The sequence below is a fragment of the Peromyscus leucopus genome, chromosome 14 (assembly GCF_004664715.2).
Source record: "Peromyscus leucopus breed LL Stock chromosome 14, UCI_PerLeu_2.1, whole genome shotgun sequence".
Taxonomy (NCBI): domain Eukaryota; kingdom Metazoa; phylum Chordata; class Mammalia; order Rodentia; family Cricetidae; genus Peromyscus; species Peromyscus leucopus.
In genome coordinates, this window is record NC_051075.1 from 68,554,459 (window position 1) to 68,579,457 (window position 24,999).

The following is a 24,999-nucleotide window of genomic DNA, read 5'->3' on the forward strand; positions in this document are numbered from 1 at the left end:
CAGTTCCTTTGGGAGGGTAGAGAATCCACGGTTGAATCTGGTGGCTTTGTATGAGACACAGAGAAATCAAGTTACACATGTTCATTCCCTGCTTTTCTATTAAGTGATACTCTGTACTGGCTCAGGATACTACCAGCAAGAAAACCATCATCACCTCTGACCTTCAGAGTTGTGGACCAAAATAAACCTCTTATCCAGTATGTAATAAGCAGATTATTATGTGTATCCCAATAAAGCTTGCCTGGGGATCAGAGGACAAAGCCAGCCACTAAATTAGACATAGAGGTCAGGCAGTGGTGGCACATACCCTTAATCCTATTACTGGAGGCAGAGATCCATCTGGATCTCTGTGAGTTCAAGGCCACAATGGGAATGGATCCAGGCATGTTAGCACACACCTTTAATCCCAGCACTTGAGATCTAATGCCTTTGCTTGGGAAGGACACAAGCCTTTAATCTCAGGAAGTAATATGGCAGGACATAGGAAGGTATATAAGGCATGAGGAAACAGGAACTCACGCTCTTGGGCTGAGGATTTCCTAGAGGTAAGAACTTGTGGCTGGCTTGTTCTATTCCTCTGATCTTTCAACTTCACCCCAATATCTGGCTCCAGGTTTTTTTTTTTATTAAGACTGTTAAGCAATTCGTGTTATAGTACTGTGTTATTGGCATAAAAAAATAGACTAATAAAACTTCATATCCAAATATATACTAAGAAGCTCTACCCTACAAGAAATAAAAGAACCAGAGAAAAGTAAAGTTATAATCTTAACCCTGAAGAGATAAGAAACCATATAACATAAAAGGAAATAGCTCGTATAGGAATCTTTCCTAAATGAAGATCCTGATAAAGTTATAAGTTTCTTCTTCAGTGACTGTCTTATATGGGTTTCTACTGCTGTGATAAAACATCATAACCAAAATCAATTTAGGGAGGAAAGGGTTACAGCTTGTAGTCCATCATCCAGGAAACTCAAGGCAAGAACTAAAGCAGAAGCCATGGAGGAGTGTTGCTCACTGGCTTACAGCACCCAGGACCACCAGTACCACCCACAGTGAGCTGCCCCACACAAACACATAAATAATCAATCAAGAAAATGCATTACAGTATTGTCTACAGGAAAATCTGGTGGGGGGAATTTCTCAATTGAGGTTCCCTCTTCCCAAATGACTCTAGCTTGTGTCAAGTTAACATAAAACTAGCCAGCACAGTGATCATTCATCCACAAGATATTTGTAATGTACTGAACATAAAGTGGAAGTGTCTTTATTTGCACCCAAACACTTATCAGAGTTTATTGTTTCCCAAGCACACTTCTCTCCTCACCTTGACTATCTTATTCCATTCACCTATCTATGTCAAACTCTTAGATTTTTATACTCCCTTCTTCCCACAGCTTGCCAAATCCTATTCAGGCTCCCACAGCAAATGCTACCTTCTTTATAGTGATGTCCAGGGATGTTTCATGATTTGAATTAATCTCTCCACTATACTTCAGGATCCCTAGGAGTTCTGAAGTAACAACCTAGTATGCCTTCCCTTTTGGCCTTTCCATCAAAGTCAGAAAACATTTCTAATTTACTCAAATATTATTAAATGCCACAAAGAAGGTACTAAGTAAGTGCTTACCAATATCAAAATAATACTCACACTTGTGCTTTTCTGTTTCACCATAGAAACATCCTCTACAGCAACTCTTTATAAATTCTGCTGCCATTACATTCAATTTCTAATAACCAGAAAACTTCCAATATCAACCTGATAGTAAAAGAGAAAGCATAAGATTTCATTGTTAATGTCACTATCACTAAACAAGTCATACTATCTGTCTTTCTAATGCATGAGGGCTCTGAAGAAAAATATTTAAGAGGAAGATAAATTTTTACTCTTCTGTATGATTTTATACAATCTAGGATCTTTATAACTTATCAGAACAGCATACTTAAAATTATTAAATGAACAATTTCAATGTTAAAATTTAAGAAAGAAAAATGCCCTTACCAATATTCTCTTATATCTGATATATCTAGGTTTATGTCCAAGCAAAACTTGAAAGAAAATATGAATGCCATAAAAAGTATGACAGAAAAATTTCATTCTCTAGATCAATTATTTTGATAATCCAAAATCCTTTATAATTGTGGCCTAATAAGCAAATCACTATAAACATTGTAAGTTACCTTAATCCTTAGAATTAAACTAACAGAAAAATATCTCTTAAATATGGTATCATTGACACATACTTACAGAGGTAGGTGGTTAGGCAAGCATACAAATAGGATATATTGCAAATGGATTATGTATTATATCTGGAACATGGTGCATGAGGACTTTTGTCCAATTTTCTACCCTGAAAGGCCAAAGAAACAAATGTGTTTGTTCCTAAGGAACTCTCTTCATTTATACCTACTTAAAATCTATGCATTTTATGGGAAATTTAAACATAAAGAGAACCTACAATAACAAAATCACCAAAATTAAATAATTTTCAACTCATTGCAAATCTTATTTCATCTCTACCTTTCACTTGCCCTATACTTTTAGCTTACTTTTAAATAAATTCCAATCATATAATTTAATCTAACATACTTAAATAGTAATCATTAAAAGATGTGATGGGCCTCAGAAGTTAACTTTTGAGATGCCCTCACTAGCTGAAGTATAAACAAACAATATCTGAAATGGATTATAACATTTCTAAAAGGTACTCTTTTTTAAAAAAATAATAATAGCATTATCACATACAAAAATTTAACATGAGCAACATGAAAAATTTATTATACTTTTATCTAGTTTCACCTACAGTTTCTATTTTTTAAGAGTTGTTTTGTTGAATTCAAGATAATATTTAGATTGTTGTAACTTTTGCTATTAGAAATAGTAGCACTCGTTATGTGTACATATATTACTCAGATATTTCTTAGTATATATCTGTAAGATATAGGACTACTGGGTCAAAAAGTACATATGTGTAATTCTGCTTGTAGTGCTAAAATTTCTCTGAATCACTACCATTTCATATTCACAACAAAAGTATATAAAATCACGTTTGTCGCCAACAAAACGTCATTCAAATGCTGCAATTTTGTTGGTGTGATAGGAAAGAAATGATTGGCCTTCGTTGTCCTAAGTTGCATCTCCCTTATTAAAAAATGATGTTGGGAAGGGCTGGAGAGATAATGGCTAGGGGGTTAAGAACACTAGTTGCTCTTTCAGAGGATTGGCATTCAATTCCCAACACCCATATGGCAGTTAACAGCCTGTAACTCCAACACCTTCTTCTGGCACTTCACTCATGTGGTACACATATATACATGTGGGCAAAACACCAATACACATAAAGTAAAAATAACAATCTTTAAAAATTGATGTTGGACATCATTTAACACATAAGGCTAAACTATAGTTATTTCTATGAATTATCTGTGTTCATAAGTTCCCATTTATCTAGTTTAGAGGGGTTTTTTTTTATTATTTCAGAGGTTAACTCATGTTCATCATATAAGCGAGAAATGTTCTTTTTATCTGTCATTTGCTTCTTGCTTTGATTACTATTATGCAAAAGTGTTTCTTTAAGCTTGGGATGTAGCTCAGTGGCAGAGCATTTGCCTAACATGTGGAAAGTCCTAGATGTGTGTGTGTGTGTGTGCGCGCGCGCGTGCACGCACGCACGCATGCACACACACACACACACACACACACACACACACACACACACACAGATTGAGTACCTGTTGTCTAAAATGCTTGATATCAAAAGTGTTTCAGATTTTGGATTTTACAATATTTACACATACATAACAAGATACCTAGGGGAGAAACCAGATCTAAGTATGAAATGTATTTTTTTCATATATATTTTATATATACAAAAGTAATTTTGTCTATGAAACAAAGTTTTATGATGTGAAATTTTCTACTTACAGCATTATATTAGCACTGAAGTGTCAGATTCTGAAGCACCTTGGATATATAAACATATGAACATATATACACCTACATACATAGTTATATCTATGATTTTAATTTTTGCAGCTAGACTAAGTCATAATAAAGTTTCTCCATATCTATGTCATAAATAATTGATCCATCTTTTCAAGTTTTTTGCTTGTTTGTTTTTGTTTGTTTATCAAGGCAGGGTTTCTCTTGTAGCCCTGACTGTCCTGAAACTCACTTTGTAGACCAGGCTGGCCTAAAACTCAGAGATCTGACTGCCTCTACCTTCCAAGTGCTGGGATTGAAGGCGTGCACCATGCCACCTGGCATCTTCAAGTTATTTTAATTATTTTTTTATATGGTCATCATGGTGCATGGTATGAAAAATGTATCCAAACCTATTTTATACCAGTGTATACTACAAACACCACATACTCAAAATTCCATGTGCTCACTTCAGCAGCACATATATTAAAATTAGAATGATAAGGAGATTAGCATGGCCCTTATGTAGAATAACATGTAAACTGGTGAAGCATTCTGTATTTTTACCTCTATACTTGAAACTCACACACATCTATGCACACACTTAAAAAATAATAAATAGATAGATAAATAAAGTACAATTTTTAAAAAAATTCTTAATTTCTCCACTACTGTTAGGATGTTCACTTTATTAAAATATTAAATTTCCATGTGTAATTGGGTGTGTTTCCATATTTTTTATTCTCTTCCACTGGTCAATATATTCCTATATAAACACCATGTGATTTTAGTTTTGAATTAAAATGTACAGCAGGAGTAGCCATACTTATTGCTCTTCACTTTCAGCTTTTCCTTAGCTACCCATGCTTGTCTGATCTTACCAATTAACTCTGCAGTCTGGTCTATCTCCAAGAGAAAAAAAAAAAAAAGTCTAATGATACTTTCATTGGGAACATAAAAAACTTCTATCTTATAAAAACTGACATCTTTAAGGATATGTATTTGTATGTAATTGTTTACTTGATTATTTTAAATTCATGTTTTGACAACTAGCCAAAAACCATGTGGACAAAGAATTTGGTATTTCTCTAAGATTAAAAAAAAAAATGACCAATAAACATGAAAAGGGAATCAACTTCAATGACTATAAGGGAACTACCAATAAAATTACAATGAAATGTCACTTTACAAGCAGTAATTGAAAACACACACAAAATATATGAAGTAAAACTGGAACCATCACACATTGCTGGTAAGAATGTAAAATGGTGTAGATGTATTGTTAAAAATACCATGGTATTCACCAAAAATGTCACTAAAATTACCATATGACCCAGGAATTCCATTTCTGGTTTAATATACCTATGAAAATGAAAACCATATTTTCATGCAAAAAAAAAAAAAAAACTTGAACACAAATGTTCATACTTAGCCTTACTCAGAAAAGTAAAGAAATAGGAACAGTCAACCATCCATCAGTAAAAAGATAAAGTGTGACATATATTTGTCTATACAATTGGTACTATTTAACAATAATAACAAAAAAAGAATGAAGTACCAATTCATGCTATATCATGGATAAACCTTGGAAATAATATGCTAAGTAAAAGAAGACATGAAGATCACATTATATGATTCTATTTATAGGCAAATTCAGACACGAGATAAATTAGTGTTGCCAGAAACTGGAGGAAAGAAAATAAGAAGTTACTATAGTACAAATGGATACAAGGTTCCGTTTAGGGTGGTGATTCTCAACCTGTGGGTCGTAATCCTTTAGGATTATATATCATATCCCACATATCAGATATTCGTATTACAATTCATAACAGTAGAAAAATTACAGTTATGAAATAATATTATTGTTAGGAGCCACTACAACATGAGGACCTGTATTAAAGGGTCACAGCATTAGGAAGGTTGAGAGCCACTGTTTTAGGAGGAACCACAAGATTGTTCCTGAATGGTATACTTTAACAGAGTGATAACTAAAAAGAGATCTCTTGTAAGTTTATCAAGGATAACTATCTCCCTATACCCCCACAGCCCCAGGCCCACCCCCCACTTAGTTTATTGAATGGTTACAACTTGCCAAGGACAGGCTTTTCTTCCTTCTGTTTTAGATAGCATCAAGGTAACTTCCCTTACAATGTTTTTTGTTTTGTTTCTTTGAAGATGATAGAGTAATTTTTTGCTCCTTTCTCAACAAATTGGCCCTTTGGGATCTTTGAATTAGAGACAGAAGCTCTCTCTTTAGCTTATCTTCAAGGTGCTCTGATTGAATTCCAAGTGTTCTTAGCACTACAAATACCCTAAGTATTTCATAGCCATTAAATTCCCCTAGCTAAGCAAATACCCTTCGAGTAAATAGAACTTAAGAGCTCCTTACTCTCATATTTCCAGCATTCTCTTAGCTTTTTGACGTGTTAATTCACATTTCTTAAGATACAATATTCTTAGTTGTTTTCAGTGTAAAATTTGTTCCAAATACTGCAACTTACTATGTTTCCAAAATAAAATCTCATGTTTACTTTTTAACTTAAAATTAGTTTTGGTGAAATAGGACAAGATTTACAGCTAATATGCTTTACATTAGAGTATCATAAGGTTTTTGTTTGTTTTTTTGTTTTGTTTTAGTCACTAAGGTGATTATAGTACTTGTTTAAAAATAAAGCAATATATTATAAAAAGTAAAAGTTTACTTCTAAAAGGGAAAAGGAAAAACAGAACAATTTGAGAAGTCTAATTTTACAAGAAACATGGCATAGTGTCAAGGTTCTTTCTACAACTAAAGCAAGACTATAAAGAAAGATATATAAAGAGTTCAAAGAAACAGTAACTTCAAAACACACTCACAGATACAAAGAAATATGATACATGACAGGATCACTAGGATAAAAATTAGAGCATTCAATAAATGATTAGCCATATGGGGGGGGGCAAAACTAGATCCTCCCACTTCACATACACACATTAAAATAATTACACATAGGTTAAGGCTATAAATACAAAAGGATTTTTTTTTCCCTTTTTGTGGTACTGAGGATGAAACCCATGACTTTGCATATACTTAGCAAGCACTTAACCACTAAGCTATACCCCTAAGCTATGGTTTTTTGAGGCAAAGTCTTGCTACTTGATAGTTTAAGATGGTCTTGGAGTAGCTACATAGTTTAGCTGGCTTCCTGCTATGGGCTCAGGTGCTAAGTATGATACCATTTTTCAAAACTAACTCATTTATTGTATGTGTACATGAGGGTACACTTATTCCATTTTGTGCTTGTGGAAGTCAAAGAACAACCGTTGAAGAGTTGTTTCTCTCCTTCCATCTTGTTTTGAGGCAGGATCTCTCTTGTTTCAGCCACTATACTCTATATACTCCAGACTAGCTGGCCCACAAGCTACTGGCAGATTTTCAGTGTTTGCCTCTTATCTCACCATAGAAGTACTGGAATTATAAATGCATCAGCTTTCTACTTGTGTTCCCCAGGATCAAAACTTAGGCCAAAAAACTTGCAGAACAAGTATTTTCACTCTCCAAACCATTTCCTTGGCCCTAATATCAGTTTTTTAATATTTTTTAATGTAGTTTTAGGTGTTACAGAAAAATTGAGAGATACACACCTTAGAAAGATAACGTTTTAAAGCTTCCAGCAAAAAATATAAAACTACATTTTTACAAGATGGAGCGAAGGAAAGATTAAACAAGACACCAAAAGTAGAAAATAAAAAGAAGTTGACACAGCCAGCTATATTAAAATATAAGGTAAGTTCTTCAAAAGCACTACAAACTAAGGAGACAGCTATTTACTGAAAAAGAACACATGCATAACTGATAAAGGATCAATTTCAAAAATAGACAAAGAACTTCTAGAAGATAAAGAAGAAAAGGATATAAACAGACTGCATAGAACTACATAAAGTTCAACAATTAAATAGTTGTTGATAATTAAATAATAATTAAAGAAATGTAAATTAAACTCCGCAATAGGATACTATTTTTCACTCACTAGGTCATCAAAAGGAAATTTTCAGGCAAAATACAAATGTACAAATGTCTTACATGGTAATAAGAATGAGAACACTTACTTATGATGGTATAAATGATATAAGCAACATATAAAATAACAGTATTATCCAGCAAAAATAAAGACCCACAGCTCTACTTGTGGTGGTATTGTGTTCCCCAAAATACCGTGCACCCTAATAAACTTATCAGGGGTCAGAGACAGAATAGCCACTAGATACTTAGGCTAGAAAATGTTGGCACTCACGCCTTTAATCCTAGCATTCCAGAGGCAGAAATCCATCTGGGATCTCTGTGAGTTCAAGGCCACATTGGAAACAGCCAGGCATGGTGACACACGCCTTTAATCCCAAGAAGTGAGTCTTTAATCCCAGGGAGTAATGGCAAAAACAGAAAGATATATAAGGCGTGGAGACCAGAAACTAGAAGCATTTGGCTGGTTAAGCATTTGACTGGTTAAGCTTTCAGGCTTCTAGCAGCAGTTCAGCTGAGATTCATTCTGGATGAGGACACAGAGGCTTCCAGTCTGAGGAAACAGGACTAGCTGAGGAACTGGCAAGGTGAGGTAGCTGTGGCTTGTTCTGTCTCTCTGATCTTCCAGTGTACACCCCAATAATTGGCTTCTGGTTTGATTTTACTAATAAGAACTGTTAAGATTCATGCTACATCTACTATTAGATTTTAAAAGCCAAAAGAAATTCATATACATGGATATAAAGAAACAAAGACTGGAAGGGTATCACAAAACAGCTTTTAATGCCAAAAAGTAAAAAATAAAAGATAAGAATGTACACTAAACACCTATCAAGGGATTATGGGTAAACAGTGGAAAGGCCATCTAATAGGGTGATAAACAGCAATAAAAAACAAATGATCTATAGCAAAAGAACATGGAAAAATATCACAAATATAGTGTTGAAGTCATAGAGCAGGATGTGGTGGTAGATACTTATAATCCCTTCATTTGTGAGGCTGAGAGAGGAGAATGGCAAGTTTGGGACCAATCTAAGCCACACAATGACACCCTGTATAAAAAATAAGTCACAAATCATACAGGATAATTTTATATTTCACCTCGAAACAGAAAAAACCAAACAATACAATTTTTAGAAATATATAGGCATGTAATACAATTATAAAGAAAATCAAGAAAAGGAAAAATATAGAATGCACAGGACAACTTTAAATATATTATGTCTTATTTCTTAAGTACATGAGTATCTCTATTCTTTAAATCTATAGATGTGTTTAATGCCATCTTGCATATGTTAAATAGTTTCTCAATTATATATTCACAATACAGTGTAAAAATGAAGAAAATTAAAAGTGTTCACAATCCTATCACCCTGACATAACTGTAGTAGTCAAAGAAAATAACTATACACAAATGCTGTCAATTCTTCCTCTTTTTATTTACTTTCTTAATTTACCAGTGTATAACTGTTCTGAAACAAACTGCACATTTTTAAAATTTACAATTAAATAAGTCATATATGAATATTTTGGGGAAAGTATTATTACAATCCAGTAAATTAATACATCCAACATTCCCAAAGGTTACCCAATGCCTCCTTTTAATCCATCCACTTACTTTCTTTCACTGTAACAATTTAATGTGTTTTCTGTCCTGTTTACATTTTCTAGAATTTTGTTGGGTAACTGTTTGCACACAATTTATGTGTGTTTCACATTATTAAATACTGCTGAAAAGGTTTTTTTTTAATGATTTAGTCAAATTAAACTCCCACCAGCACAACTATCGGAGATTCATATATAATACTTGGTAGTCAGACTTTCCCTCTGAACTATCCTTTCCATATTCCTAAATAATATATTCATTAAAGTACTATCTGAACTTCAGAATAACAAAACTTCCAATGGAGATCAAAGTGAAACCCATTATACTGAAAATTTAATCCAAGAGCATTTTTGTTTAAATGCACATTAAACCCAAAGCTCTAATATATGCAGCAATTGTAATTTAGTAAAAACATCTGATTTCCACATAAGTTATCTAGAGGAATCATTAGGATATACCTGAAGAAGTCAAATAACTTAAAAGCAAGTTTGGAGTATCACAGTACTGGACTTCAAATGAAATACAGTCTGACATAGTCATATTTGTAGCTTAAGTACTAATAGCAACTGCTGAACCCAAACTGCTGAATGTAAAATGTACTAAAATAGTATTCACAATTTATAAATAGTGCTATTCATTATGACCAGCTATTTGTTCTCAGCTTCCACAGTTTGAGAGAGGCCAATGAATGTTAAAAGCAATTCTATAGTCTTCATATTCTTTCCAATTCCACAATAAGATCCCCTCTAACAACCACTGCTGTCACCATTCCTAATCTTTCTCAAAATATAGATTCTACACCCAATATTTTTACTTCTTTATCCTCTATTCACAGCTCGAATTCATTCAAATTTGGCTTCTGCCCTTACTATTTTACTCAAATTAGGTTTGCTGAAGGCAAAGACCCTCTCCTTAGCTACCTAAGTCAATAGGCACTTTATTTCCTGATCCATTTGATTCGTGTCACTTGAAGGCTTCATTAAAACTCTCCTCTCCTGACTCCTTAAGTCCCACTGTCTCTTAGAATTTCTCATTTTTTTCTCAAGGCTCCTCGGTCTCCTTGGCTCTCTCTACACATCACTTAAGTATTCATAATTCCCATAGCCTTCCTCTCTTCTGATTCTGTACTTACTAGAACGATCTATACCCTTACACGGTTTCTGAGTCTGGTTTCAGAAAAACCTAATACCAATAAATCTTAATGCCGACTAGACAACACTTGCCAGATGTCCTAAGAGAATCTCAAATTCATTTTCTCCCAATCTGCATTCATTTCTTCATCGATAAGTTCTATTCATGAATATTTATAAATTAAACAAAGCAAAATTCAAGACCTATTTAAATTTTCGTGAAGGATTAAAAAAAAAGTGTTTCTCTTCTAGTTATAGGGGCAAAATGTTCCTTAGCAACCCCTAAACAAAAATTTACAAAGGAGATGATGATAAGAAACAAATCTCGAATCTCAGAGGCAAATACTAATAACATTATCGTCTAGAAATGGTTTTAACCAAGTTGAATAAACAAGTAGGGGGAAAAAACGGGAATTGTTGTAAATTCTGTTACAGTAAAAGGGAAAACACAACTCTATTGACTGCCTACCTGCAATGAGTCAAAATATTTTAATTACAAAAGCAAAAAACTTTTACGTACTTCCTTTAAAGAAATCTATGTTTGGCTTGGCATCTGTCCCACAACTTAACTATTCTAGCTCCCTATATTAAAGGAGAATCATAGAAGAGAGAAAAGCACAGAAGAGGTAGAAATGCCATTGCAGTGTGCAAAACACGGGAAAAGGACGTTTTCGCCCCCTTTCCTCCATTCAAGGAGTCTCCCAGGTAAACGCTAGGCTGCTCACCTCACTCGCCCGCCCGGAAAAGCACCTGGGGCTCGCGAAGCAGCGCGGGCAGGGGCAGGCTTGAGGCCACACTCGCCTGGGCTCAGGCGTCTTCACCGAGACCACGGGCCACGCCGGGCGGGTCCGGCCTCACCTCCACCGCACCCTGCTGGCGTCCTGAGGAGACTGGGGAACAGCCGGCCGCACCTAGGCCACCGCGACCCTTGACAGAAAGTAAAAGACTCAAGAGACGGAGACCCGTCCGGAAGGAGAAGCGCACCTGAGCCGAGGCAGCTCCCGGCCGACGTCTCGCGCTCTCCTTGGCGTCTTCACCTAAGGCTCCCGAGGCGCGGGCGCCCTCGCCGCACCCAGCGCTGCGGAGGCGCCCCCGTCACCCCTCCCGGCCACCTGTAACTGACGCCCGGCAGTTCGGTCTCCTCAGCGCTCGGCTCCGCCCAGCACCTCGCCAAGCCATGCCCTGCGCCCCGCCCCTCGCCCCCGGTCAGCCCACGGCCGCTCCTGGCCCACAGAGCCGCTCCACCCCCTTCAGGGGCCCCTCCCCCAGGACAGCCAGGCTCCTTCTTAAGGAATCCCCGCCCCTGCTCTTCAGTTACTGTTCCCCCCCACCCCCTCAGGTGTCCCCACCTCCCCGTCCCTCGGAGAACACACACAGACACACAGACACAGACACAGACTGACTCTCTCTCTCTCTCTCTCTCTCTCTCTCTCTCTCTCTCTCTCTCTCTCTCTCTCTCTCTCTCCTCCTCCCCCCCCTCCCCCCCCGCCCCCCCAGCATAGTCCCGCCCCTCCTCACGTCCGTCCTGCCCCTCTGGGTGGGAATTTCACCCACCACCCTCACCCTGCACCTAAATGAGTGGTGGTTCTCCTGCTTTCTCGGCTTCTCAGCGCCTGAAGTGTGCTGAATGAGAAAAAGAGGGAAAGATACTGTCCTGGTGAACTCTGAACAAGTCTTTTCTTGCTGGAGGTGTTTCTGTACCCCTATTGTTCCAAACGGAGTTGGTTTTTATGACTTTTAATGTTTTATAGAAAGTTTAATTAGCAGCAGAAAAACTGTTTCAGTGGCTCTCTTACAGAGGACCGGGGTTTGATTCCCAGCACCCAGGTGGCAGCTCACAGCCATCTGTAACTCCAGTTCCAGGGAATCCAGCACTCTCTCTGACCACCGCAGGCAGACATATGTATATGCAGGCAAGACACCCATAGATATAAAATAATAAAATAAACTTTAAGTCTAACTATATAAAATCTTTCAGATTCAGTTCAAGTCTCTTCACTTTTACTGCTTTGTATGTCCTACTGCCCTGCTAATATTAATACCAATATTAACACCAATATTAATATTAAATGTGTCCACTACAGCACCATATGTCCCCCAATTTTATGGAGGAATCCTTTCTAATTTTGTCAAAGAGTTGGCTGGCCCTTTCCTTTTAAGTATCTCAGTGCTGGGGAAATTATCACATAAATTTACAGAATTTTTGGTAAGGCTTCCAGGTTACCAAAAATAATGCTTATCTTTTTCAAAGTGAGACTTGTGAATCTCACGACCCTGGAGATGCTGGCCCCAGAGAGGTTCAAGTGTTCCAAGAGCAGTGTAATTTAAGAAAATAGACAGTACAGTTGCTTTCCTTGAGATCCACAGTGCATATTAGCATCTTAACAACCTAAGAACCATGTTTTATTTTTTCATATTTAATCACAGAACTCTCTTCTTGAGAAATATATATTACCATCCTTGGACATAAGTGTTTTTGCCCCACACACCTTGCTAAACACTGCTAGAGAGTACTAGAGCACTTACCTTCAATAATTTAAACCAATGTGCAGTTCTTTAGAGAGTCATCTTATCTAATCCTGGTAATTGTAGTGTAGCTGAAAGCATTTTCATTTTAAAGTGAAAATTACAGGTCAGCCAGTTACTAGTTGCCCAAGTATAGACAGTTAATCTGGACTTTGGACTTGAAGGCTAATACATATGTATGTACATGAGTGTATACATACTATGTACATCTATTTTAATCCTTAAATAGAGTACCTCCTTTATTAGAAACTTCCAGATCCATGTGATAGCTGTAACTTCTTAAAGACAAGAGTATATCCTTACCTATCTTTTACCTTCCTGAAACACTTGATATAATTCAGGATACAAATGTGTGATTCACACGTACTGAGTGCATGCATGAATGCTCAACAGGTATCAATTGTACTGGGATAAATACCTGGTCCCCTGACTGAACAATTTTAACATCTTCAATGACGCAGAACTTGCTCCTGGAATTGTTTCTAGGGTTTTGTTCCCCATGGTCCATCTGAAAACACGTTCTTAGAAGTGTCCACTCCATGGATAAATAGAATTCTTGCAAAATCATGAATCACTTCTCTTGTTTTATTTCAAAAGGGACTCTTTGCTTTTCCACTCTCAAAGGCAAGATTGTGTGGAGACAGAGGTTATTGCACTTTTGTGTGGTCTCTTGTGTTTAACTTCTTCCCATGAAAGAGTTGTTATTATGACACTGAGCAGGCATTGTGTTTGCTTCTCCAATATTATCAGTCATTTATCTGAAACAGATCTTTGGATGAAAAATAGATTTGGATAGATGTAGATGGTAGAACTTCTGTTTAGATATTATTGTGTGTCAATTATTTCGTTCAGTAGAGGTTTGCCTTATCATTCCTATTCCTAATCTCTATTCATTCCTTTCTCATCTAATGCAGTTGGTAAGTATTTCATGACTTAGTTTAGACCTATCCCTGCAGCCTCATCCCTTATCATCACTGCCTCCAAGAGTTGACCTCCAAGAGTTCCCTAAATTGTCAGATTTGCATATACCCTTCCCTTTACCTCTCTCTTATGGGTATCATGACCATTACACTCAAGTATTTCTTCTAATCTGGCCAATGAATCCCGGTAATGCCCATCTCTGACTGAATCACATGTCCTTTTTCAACATTCCCACAACAGTTCATCCATTTCCTAACATGGTACCCACAAAATTAGTAATCATTGACTTCTTTTCTCTCTTCCCACAAAAATCATTCTAGGTGAACTACTATTTGGCAGAAATTATGAATTGTACTCTATCTTCTATGCAACATACCATAGCACCTGACACATAGAAGGCACTGGAATATTTGTTGAATAAACTAAAACGTGTCTTCAAGAGATCATGGTCCTTGTGAAATAACTTTACAAATACAAATTGTCATGTGACTATAACAGGTATGGCAGATAAATATCTGCATTCCCCTAGAATTATTTCCTTCCCATTTACCCTCTATGAAAAACATAACAGCAGAAGCCTACAGACACACCCATTCATTTACTTGTTCAGTGAACATTTTTAAGTGCTTACAGTATAACAGGTGCATCCTGGACATTTCAACAGTGTTGCAATTGCTTACCAATGTCAAGTTCCCTTCCTGGGCACAAAACTAAACTGTTCTGTCCATTCTCCTTGTATCTAGGTAACATTAGGTGACTAGTTCAATGACATTTCAGCCAAAGTAATTTCCATTCTAGATCAGGACAACTAAAACTAAGTAAGCCTCAACTCCACTCTTTCCTATTCCTGGCAACCTTGCAACATTACCTAGCACACTGACACTGACAGTGCAATTAATAACATGAGAGAGGGTTAAATCCTAGACTGACTTCATGGAACTAGGCTATTTCTACCACCCACTAACTTTTAATTTGGCTATTATGTGAATGAAAACTAAACCTAGCTGTGCTGACCCACTGTCTGCAGATTTTTTTTCTAGTAGCTAGCATTGCTTACTCTGATTAGCATTATCAAGAATGATGATATGTAGACTACATAGAACATCAGAAGACTTACCTCCTGCTCTAGACATTGTAGAGAAAAGATGAAATATGGGCATGTATCAAAGAAAGCATTAAGGTTTGTCCCAAGTATGTAAAGAAAAGTCTTTGTGGATACAGAAGGCTTTCTGTTTTTTCTCGATGGTCACATGATCATAATGCTGCCATCTTATTCTGAAAGCAAGCAAAGTGTCACTACCACATCATCTCTGTCAGTCTTTCTCAGACTTTCTCAAGCATATTGAAATATTTCCCTAGGTGGTCTTCAGGGACTCAAGTGTTACACAATGTCAAGTATATCCTGGGGAATAGGAAAAGATAGGAATTAGGTAGTAGGCTTTGAAGGCTCTTAAAGGTCTTATTAAATGTTTTGCATATTCATTGGCAGGACACATAATTGAATAAATGAGGGACTACTGACAGCAACTGAGTTTCTTCCTTCCTTCCTTCTCCTGTCATCTTTCTTGCATTCCTGGATCACACTGAACTAATGTCACCATGGGAAAATGGAGGATCATCAGTGTTTCACTATGAAATCTATTTACGATGAGTCCTCTAATATCAGTGCCTGCCCTTCCAACAAATCACCTTCCTCTCTAATATCACATCACCCTCCTCCAAACCCACAAGTCAATAAAACTTGGAGTACTATGAAGCTGGTAGTTTCACTGAAGGCCTAATAAGAAAATATTCAGTATTTAAGGTAAGATGCAAGAGTGCTGACAGGATCCGATGAAGTATGTGATCCCAAATAAAAGAGGGCTGCCTACCAGTACCACAATCACTTCATAGGGATGAGCAACTGGTCAAACAGGGTGCAAGAACATGGAGCAGGCCATATGACACTTCCCAGGATTCCAGAGCAAAGTTCAGGCCTCTTGAGTACAGCAGAGAAAATTGTAAGGCCCTACTTCAAGTAAATTCTATGTGAATTACAAAAACAAAATGACTGAACCCAAGTCCCATTCTCTAGAACCCATGTGGACTTGCCTAAGATAAACTTACATTCACCCAAGACTTTTATCTTGTATCTTATAGTTCAGTTAAATTGGTCAAAATGAAGCTGGATGTGGTAGTATATGCCTTTAATTCAAACACTCATGAGACAGAGGCAGTCAGGTCTCTGTCAGTTCAAGGCCAGCGTGGTCTACATAGCAATTTCCAGGACAGCTATATAGAGATCACTGTCTCAAAAAGGGGAGGCAGTGTCAGAAAGAGGAATTTGGCCAAATTTTGGATGGTAGAAGTGAAAGAGAGCTTCTAGTCCCTGACAACCACTATATTTAGACAGTAGTAGATATCTACAAAGAGGCTGACAGAGTCTACCTTGTCCTTGATTCCAATCACTCTTCTTCCAAACTTTTGGTGTGTTTGACTATCAGAGGGCCTAGGTCTGTCTGAAGAGCTTGATGGAAGCCCCTTCCTTAGAAGTGACAGTGACCCACAGACCTTTCTTTGAAGATACCACTCCAGCAATTAGATGTCTATGGTTTTCTAGATTCATTGCAAATTCTAATCTATCAAATTCACCCTGTACCACAGCATCAGAAAGGCTTTCTAGTGGCTTTCTTCTAGTACATCAATCCCACTTCCAAACATGGCCGGTTCTTCTCATCATTCTGTAAGATATTACTCACTGGGCTGGTGAAATGGATTAGTGGGAGTCTTAGTTAGAATTTCTATTGCCATAATGAAACACCATGACCTAAAAGCAAGTTTGGGAGGAAAGGGTTTATTTGGCTTACACTTCCACATCACTGTTCATCACTGAAGGAAATCAGGACAGGAACTCAAAAGAGCAGGAACCTGGAGGCAGGAGCTGATGCAGAGGCCATGGAGGGATGCTGCTTACTGGCTTCCTTCCCCTGGTCTGTTCAGCCTGCTTTCTTATAGAACCCAGGACCACTAGCCTAGGAATGGCACCACGGTCAATGGGCTGGGCCCTCCTCCATTGATCACTAATTGAGAAAAATGCCTTACAGCTGTATCTCATGGAGACATTTCCTCAACTGAGGTTCCTTCCTCTTTGATGACTCTAGCTTTCATCATGTTGATACACAAAACCAGCCAGAACAGTGGACGAGGGCATTTGCCATTATTCTTGACATTATAAATTTGATTTCCAGGCCTTACATGGTAGAAAGAGAAAAACAACTCTGAAAGTTGTCGTCTGATGCTCAAACACATGTGCATTTGTGCACATGCACACACTGTACACACACACATACACACACACCACACCAATTTTTTTAAAGATGTTATTCAAACATTATGCATCAGTAAAACCCCATTGCTTCCCTGTGAGCCCTTCTGAGGCACAATACATGTATTTAGCTGCCCAACTTTAAAATTGTATGTCTTCTACCACCTTTCCTTTCCCCTATTGACTACAAAGTTATGGGGCTATATAGGAACTATAGGAATTTGGGTTTAAAAAATTATATCATGATAGTGGGTTCCTTAAAAGAGTGGTGGCTATATACTGCCTTTAAATTGTGAGTTTATCATCAGAGAACAGACTTTCAGCTTTTCAAACTGAGAACGTTGTTTTCCCCTGTCAGCAGGTTAAGTATCTGTCATAAAGAAAGCTCTGTCCAGATTGCTATGAGTAGTTGACAATGTGCTTATCTAATAATACATACCAAGAAACAGAATTACTACTGTGCTCAAATATTTGCATCTTATGGCTCAAATACTATGCCAAAAACCATCAGAGCATTGCCTGGAGTAGGGCTTAGAACCCAAACTCAGGGAGTTAGGAAGAAAATCAGTGCTTAGTAGCTTCAAGTCATAATACACATCATCAATTCCAAGGAAGGAACTCACCTCTCACAATTGCAGACAAGTTGTATGGACCCACTCTCTGGAGGAACAAGTCCTAAACTTAAGCCTTCTCCTCTGAAGGAGATCCCAGAATTAGCACAGGACTTCATCCTGAACTACATCTATGCCCTTTGCAATGAATTTCAAGTTCCTTTTGTAAGAGTGGGGTGCATTTTCCTACCCTGAATACTTGGGTTCAGTTATATAATTTGTTTTTCTCAAGAGAATGAAGGGGAAGTAAAAGTTATGAGCTTGAGCCTTAAGTAACTATGTTTTCTGGCTCTTGTGCTCCTTAACCAGATTTGCCCAGGTCACACCAGAGACCCAGCCTGGATCAGCTCCTGCCCAGACAACCAACAGACCCATAAGAAATAATAAAGGTATGATTGAGCATCCTTTGGATATGTGCCCAAGATTGGTATTGCTGGGTCTTGAGGTAGATTGATTCCCAGTTTTCTGAGAAACCACCATACTGATTTCCAAAGTGACTGTACAAGTTTGCATTCCCAACAGCAGTGGAGGAGTGTTCCCCTTACTCCACATCCTCTCCAACATAGGCTGTCATTACCATTTTTTATCTTAGCCTGTCACTTTAGAAATTCTGACAGGTTTAAGATAGTATCTCAGAGTCATTTTTATTGGCATTTCCGTAATAGCTAAGGATGTTGAACACTTCTTTAAGTGTTTCTTGACCATTTGAGTTTTTTTCTGTTGAGAATTCTCTGTTTAAGTCCATACCCCAATTTTTAATTGGATTATTTTGGTATTTTGATGTCCAGCTTCCATATGTATCTTGCAGGTCAACCCACTGTCAAAAAAAGGGTTGGTGAAGATCTTTTCCCATTCTGTAGGCTGCTGTTATGTCTTATTGACAGTGTCCTTTACCTTACAGAAGCTTTTCAGTTTTAGGAGATCCCATTTATTTATTGTCGATCTCAGTGTCTGTGCTACTGGTGTTATATTCAGGAAGTAGTCTCCTGTGCCAATGTGTTCAAGGCTACTTCCCTCTTTCTCCTCTATCAAGGTCAGTGTAACTGGTTTTATATTGAGGCCTTTGATCCACTTGGACTTGAGTTTTGTGCAGGTCAATAGATATAGATCGATTTTCATTCTACATATTGCCCTCCAGTTATGCCAGCACCATTTGTTGAAGATGCTTTCTTTTTTCTATTGTATATTTTTGGCTTCTTTGTCAAAAATCAAGTGTTCACAGGTGTGTGGATTAATGTCAGTGTCTTCAATTTGATTCCATTGATCCCTGTGTTTGCTCAACTATGTTCATAGCAGCATTATTTTGTAATAACCAGAACCTGGAAACAACCTAGATGTCCCTTAACAGAGGAATGAATGAATAAAATGTGGTACATTTACATAATTTACTCAGCAGTAAAAAAAAAACAATGGCATTATGAAATTTGCAGGCAAATGGGTGGAAATAGAAAAAATCTGAGTGAAGTAACCCAAACCCAGAAATACAAACATGGTATGTACTAACTCATAAGTGGATATTAGATGCAAAGCAAAGGATAACCAGGCTACAATCCACAGCTCCAGAGAAGCTAAGTAACAAGGAGGACCCTAAGAAAGATTCATAGAAAGCCCTGGAAAGGGGAAATAGATGAGATCTCCTGGGTAAACTGGGGGTTGGGTTTATAGGGGAGGGAATGGGGAGATGGAAACATGAGGGATCAGGATGGTTGAGTTGGAGGCAGGACAGAGGGGGAAGAGTAATAAAAAAGATATCTTGATAGGTGGGGCCATTATGGGATTAGGGAGAAACTTGGTGCCAGGGGAACTCCCAGGAATCCACAAGGATAACCCCAGCTAAGACTCCTAGCAATAGTTGAGAGGGTGTCTGAATTGGCCTTCTCCTGTAATCAGATTGGTGACTACCCTAATTGTCATCATAGAACCTTCATCCAGTAACTGATGGAGCAGATGCAGCGATCCACAGCCAAGCACTGGGCTGAACTCCATGATTCCAGTTGAAGAGAAGAAAGAGGGATTATATGAGCAAGAGAGGTCAGGATCATGATGGGGAAACCCATAGAGACAGCTGATCCGAGCTCATGGGAGCTCATGGACCAACATCTAGGGAGCTTGCATGGGACCGACCTAAGCCCTCTGCATGTGGGTGACAGTTGTGTAGCTTGGTCTGTTTGTGGGTCCCCTAGCAGTGGGACAAGGACCTGTGCCTGGCACATAAGCTGGCTTTTTGGAACCTATTCCCTATGGTGGGAGGTCTTGCTCAGCCTTGATGCAGCAGGGAGGAACTTGGTCCTGCCTCAACTTGATATGCCATGCTTTGTTGACTCCCATGGGAGATCTTACCCTTTCTGAATGGAGATGGAGGAGGAGTGGATGGCAGGGGGAGGGAGGAGGTAAAAGGGAAGTGGAGAGAGGGAACAGGAAGAAAGGAAGGAGGACAAACTGTAGTTGGTTTGTAAAATAAATTTTAAAATGTAATAAAAATGAAAAAAGAAATAGATAACTGTTCTTTTATAACAGAGCAACTGGAAACTAATCTTATACTAAATAACTCCTTGACATATCCTTCAACCATGATTTTTCTGTTATGGGGTAATAGACATGTGCCAGTATCCAGACTGGTATACCCAGAACATTCAAGTCACTAGGGAGTATCTGTTGAGCCAATGGCAATTTAAGGAATTTAACTTCTCACCCTCAGTAAAATTCCATTCTGATATTTGGGTTTAATATATAAAATCTATATTTATCACAGTAGAAGAAAGATTTGAAAACTCTTCAGAAGCCAACTTCAAAATATTAGTAATTGTAATTCACCTTTACACTCATTATCTAGGGTCATAAAACACAGAGGAATCAGTGGTGCTAACTTGCAAGTGTCATCTCTACAGGATAGCTTTCATAATGCAGGAAGGTACCTATGCACACTACAAGAAAAGGTAATCATCAATCTTACACAGCTATGAATGCTATTAGCTACAATAATGGCTGTCCTGGTAAGATATGCCCACTGGTACAATAGTGGTGCAAATGTTATTATATGTTATAACCAATCATTCTCTGGATATAAGTCCCACTCCACATGATGGAGCCTATGTCTGGCACAATTACTGGGGTCAAGAATCTGTGACTAGGTAGGTCATAGGTCCAAGGAAAGGATATACTACCATTATTCCACTAAATGGACAAAGTATTAAAATGAGTCCTAATAACTTATTGCTATGCTCATGGATTAATGTATCTTTCAGTCTTCATCAGAAACACTTCTTTCAGTAGATGGCAATTAACACGGAGACCCATATGATCAACACGTAAGAGGATAAGAGACTGCAGGTTCCTCAGTCCTAAATGGGAAGTCTATGTAACACTCCTCCTCACAAAGCTCAGGGATCTTCATGGAAGAGAGATTGTAGGAACCAGAAGTGGCAGATGACTACAGGGAAGCAGTGTTCTCCAGGCACAATAGGGCAGTTACACAACATGAACTCACAGCAGACAAAGGCTCAAACCAGACAAAATCCCAACGTGGGGAGGAGGGTGGAGGGGTGGAGATATGAGACAAAGTCCCACCCCTGGCTGAGGAACTATTAGCATTTGATAGCGCTGGGAGAGGGAGAGTCAGTTTTCTTTAAGGGTGTGGCCCCTGGTAGGCTGACCACAATCCAGGGAAGGCCCCACACCCAGAAGTATAGGCAACATAAATTGAACTCAGTGGGTTTTGAGAGAGAGAGAGAGAGAGAGAGAGAGAGAGAGAGAGAGAGAGAACATGTAGTATGAGGTAGGGCAGATAAGAAGGTTGGATCTGGGAGGAGTTGGGGGAGAAGTGAACATCATCAAAATATATTAATGGAATTCTCAAAGAATTAATAAAAATACTATTTAAAAATGTTTAATTACAATCTGAAATACAATTTGAAACCTATTGTTTGTAATTTTTACTTTCAGCAGTTAGGACTGCCAAGCAAAATCCTTAGGCAGTTTAGAATGCCAAGGCTTTCTTCCTCTTACTTTAAATCTATTCCAAGGCCATAAGGAAAATTCATGAATAAATGTGGTTGACACATTAACCAACAATCCGCAGACATTTTTTTCAGACACTTGTGTGTTTAGTTTGTTCATTTAAAGTACACATTGGTTTCTGAATGAATTGGGAGCATGGAGAGGGTCATCAAAACACTCTATAATCCTGCTTTTTCAGACATTCCTTCTTCCTTTAGAATTCCCAGCTTTTCGCTGGCTTCCGTTCTTCCAGCTTATAAAAGAATTGGTGTACTTTTTGAGGAAGCGTGGGAGGTCTGTAATCCGTCTCCTAGCTGATGCAGATTTCATTTACCAGAAAAAATAAACCATGAAGTACATTTCTAGCACAACTGGATAGCAGCTCCATAAAGTTGCTTCTTCTTCTTTTTTTTTTTTTTTTTTTTTCTTCTTCTTCTTCTTTTTTTTTTTTTTTTTTTTTTTTTTTTTTTTTTTTTGGTTTTCTGAGACAGGGTTTTGGGTTTCGTGTAGTTTTGGTGCCTGTCCTGGATCTCACTCTGTAGACCAGGCTGGCCTCGAACTCACTGAGATCTGCCTGGCTCTGCCTCCTGAGTGCTGGGATTAAAGTTGTGCGACACTGCCACCCGACCATTAAGTTACTTCTAATGAGCTATCATATTGCCCTATTATGTGACAGTGCTCAAGGGATGGGACAAGATCTTTGAGGACCAGTGAGGCATATTCTTCCATTCCTGAAAAACGTGTCCTCAGGAAACAATTTGATGCTGCCTGCAAAACATGAACTTGCTTAGTTGCACAAGCAACTCATCACCCGTCCATCTCATAGCACATGCCTGATTAATAACAATAGCTCTTCTGGGAATATAGTGACTACAACTCCCATAGCAAGTGGGGTAAGGGGAGCAAAACAACACCCTTGCCAAATAAACATGCATGTACACACACCCATACACAACTCTTGAAACAGTGGGAAGTATAAGTGCTTCTACCAAAACTACCTTCTGTAAACTAGGAACCAAGTAGAAAATGACTTCTCTTCTCCAATCCAAATGTAAACATAAGCATACATTGGAATGATAATATCTGCAACATGCCAAGCAGTGTGCTTCTAGCTCATCTGAGTCTTGCAACCACACTGGAAGAACTAGTGGGTATTACTGTCTAGACTTTATGGATAAGAAACTTTTCCAAGGTCACAAAGATTGATAGGAGCCAAAATTTGAACCGGAAGTATGTATGTGACAAAGGCTAAAGATCTCTTTCCCTTGGAGAGTAGTTGGATATACCTATAATTCTAGCACTCAGTGGGAAGAAGCAAAACAAGTCTGTGAGTTTGAGGCCAGCCTTACCTTCATAGCAAGTAAAAAAATTCTTTTCCCAAATCACAGACTTGGTTCAGAAACCGTAAAGCTGTCTTTACATAAACCCAGTTCATCACTTAAAGCCCACAAGAACCATCATCTTGTTCATCTTCTGATCTGTGACTGTTCTAAAGAGAGTTTTGATGCTACAATAAGCAAAAACTCCCTCAAATTAGCTCTCATATAAAAGACAGAGAATGGGCTTCTAATCCTAAGCCCCAACTTGGGTAAGAATGACAGGACATATTCAGGAACCTGACCAAGTGGTACTCAGAAATGCTCACCTCATCTTGTGAAAAGTGGGCCATCTGTGTACTTGAACATTCCAGCAAACATCTTTGAGTCTCTAATCCATTGGAACCAGCAGACCTTAGGCTCAGAGCCCACCACTTAAAACATGACTGCTTCTCCATGATCAGATACATAGGAAAGGAATCTGATTGTCTGTCTCTGTTCCTGTTTCCCATCCAGGTAATACCCAAAGTGTGGGTTATAGATGCTCTAGTGTCAGATATCCCTGGGTCAAATGTTCACTCTGGTCCAATCATCAAGCATTCTACTGCTGTACCTTCTGAACTTTAAGATACACTTAGCTCTCCTTTGCTCCCCTTTCCTCTTACAGGCTGCAACACGTGGCTTCACATTTAAATTTTAATGAACTCCTTATTGCTCTCCAATTGTCCTCTGTTTTGAAGGTTGTTGCAGACCCACATCTTATTGATGTATATGTGCTGCCTACCAGAGTGCTAAGAAGACAGCAGACAATTCCAAACAATTTCTTGTTTTAGACAGAGTTTATTGAGGGGCAGGACAATGTGAAAATCAAGACAAAATTCTTTATTCTTGCCCTTGTGTACATAACTGGGCAGATCATCAGAACTAGAAAGAGAATAGGAAAAGTCTACAGTCTTGGTTACTTAAATAGAATACATGTTGGGAAGGAAAAGAATTTGCCCCAAGCCAAAAAACCTTTTATTCTCTTACCAAAAAAGGTATCGAAGCCAACAGCCCAGCTCCTAGACTCCATATTGGACTCCTTGTTTTGAGCCCATATTTTTTCTTTCTGTTCAGGAGAATTCTATAAGAAATATTCTGGGAATGTAAATTAGTACAGCCAATATGGAAAATAATATGAAAGTTTCTCAAAATATTTAAAATAGAACTATCACAGGATCTAGAAATCTCACTATGAGTTATATAAAAATTAGAATGTTAGAGAAACACCTGTGCTCTCATGTTTATTATATCACTATCTACAATTGTGAAGACAAAATCAACCTAGGTCTTCTTCAATGGGTGAAAGAATTAAAGAAAATGTGAGATATATATATGTGTGTGTGTGTGTGTGTGTGTGTGTGTGTGTACAATATAATGCTATTCTGCTATATTTAAAAAACCTAATCATTTGCAACAGCAAATATGAACCCAGAGAAAATTATATTAAGCAAAATATCCCAGATGCAAAAAGACAAGAATTTCATGATCTCAATCATATATGGAATCTTTAAAAGCTTATGTCTTAGGAAAGAGCAGAATCACAGTTATCAGGAGCTTGAGGGATTGGTGGAGGCAGGCAGGTTAGTCAACAGATATAAAAGTACAGTTATATAGGAGAAGGGGAA

General features: G+C 38.0%; 1 protein-coding gene and 1 non-coding gene across 4 annotated transcripts in view; one reads left to right on the forward strand and one right to left on the reverse strand.

Moving 5' to 3' along the window:
* The window catches only part of Tc2n (tandem C2 domains, nuclear), a 44,430-nt gene extending 32,633 nt beyond the window's left edge, over positions 1–11,797 (reverse strand). The window contains exons 1-3 of one of the 3 annotated variants that reach the window (XM_037210785.1): positions 11,643–11,797; positions 2,249–2,351; positions 1,652–1,759 (exon numbers count right to left, since the gene is read on the reverse strand). In XM_037210785.1, coding sequence (XP_037066680.1) covers positions 1,652–1,718 — 67 coding nt within the window. In that variant the 5' untranslated portion in view covers positions 1,719–1,759; positions 2,249–2,351; positions 11,643–11,797. Of the gene's footprint in view, positions 1–1,651; positions 1,760–2,248; positions 2,352–11,383 lie in introns of all 3 variants that reach the window. The other 2 variants (XM_028888291.2, XM_037210786.1) reach the window with 2 other exon arrangements.
* Positions 4,385–4,487, forward strand: LOC114706083. Its single transcript, XR_003736478.1, has one exon. It is a non-coding gene; the product is annotated as a U6 spliceosomal RNA (small nuclear RNA).
* Positions 11,798–24,999: the final 13,202 nt, after the last annotated feature.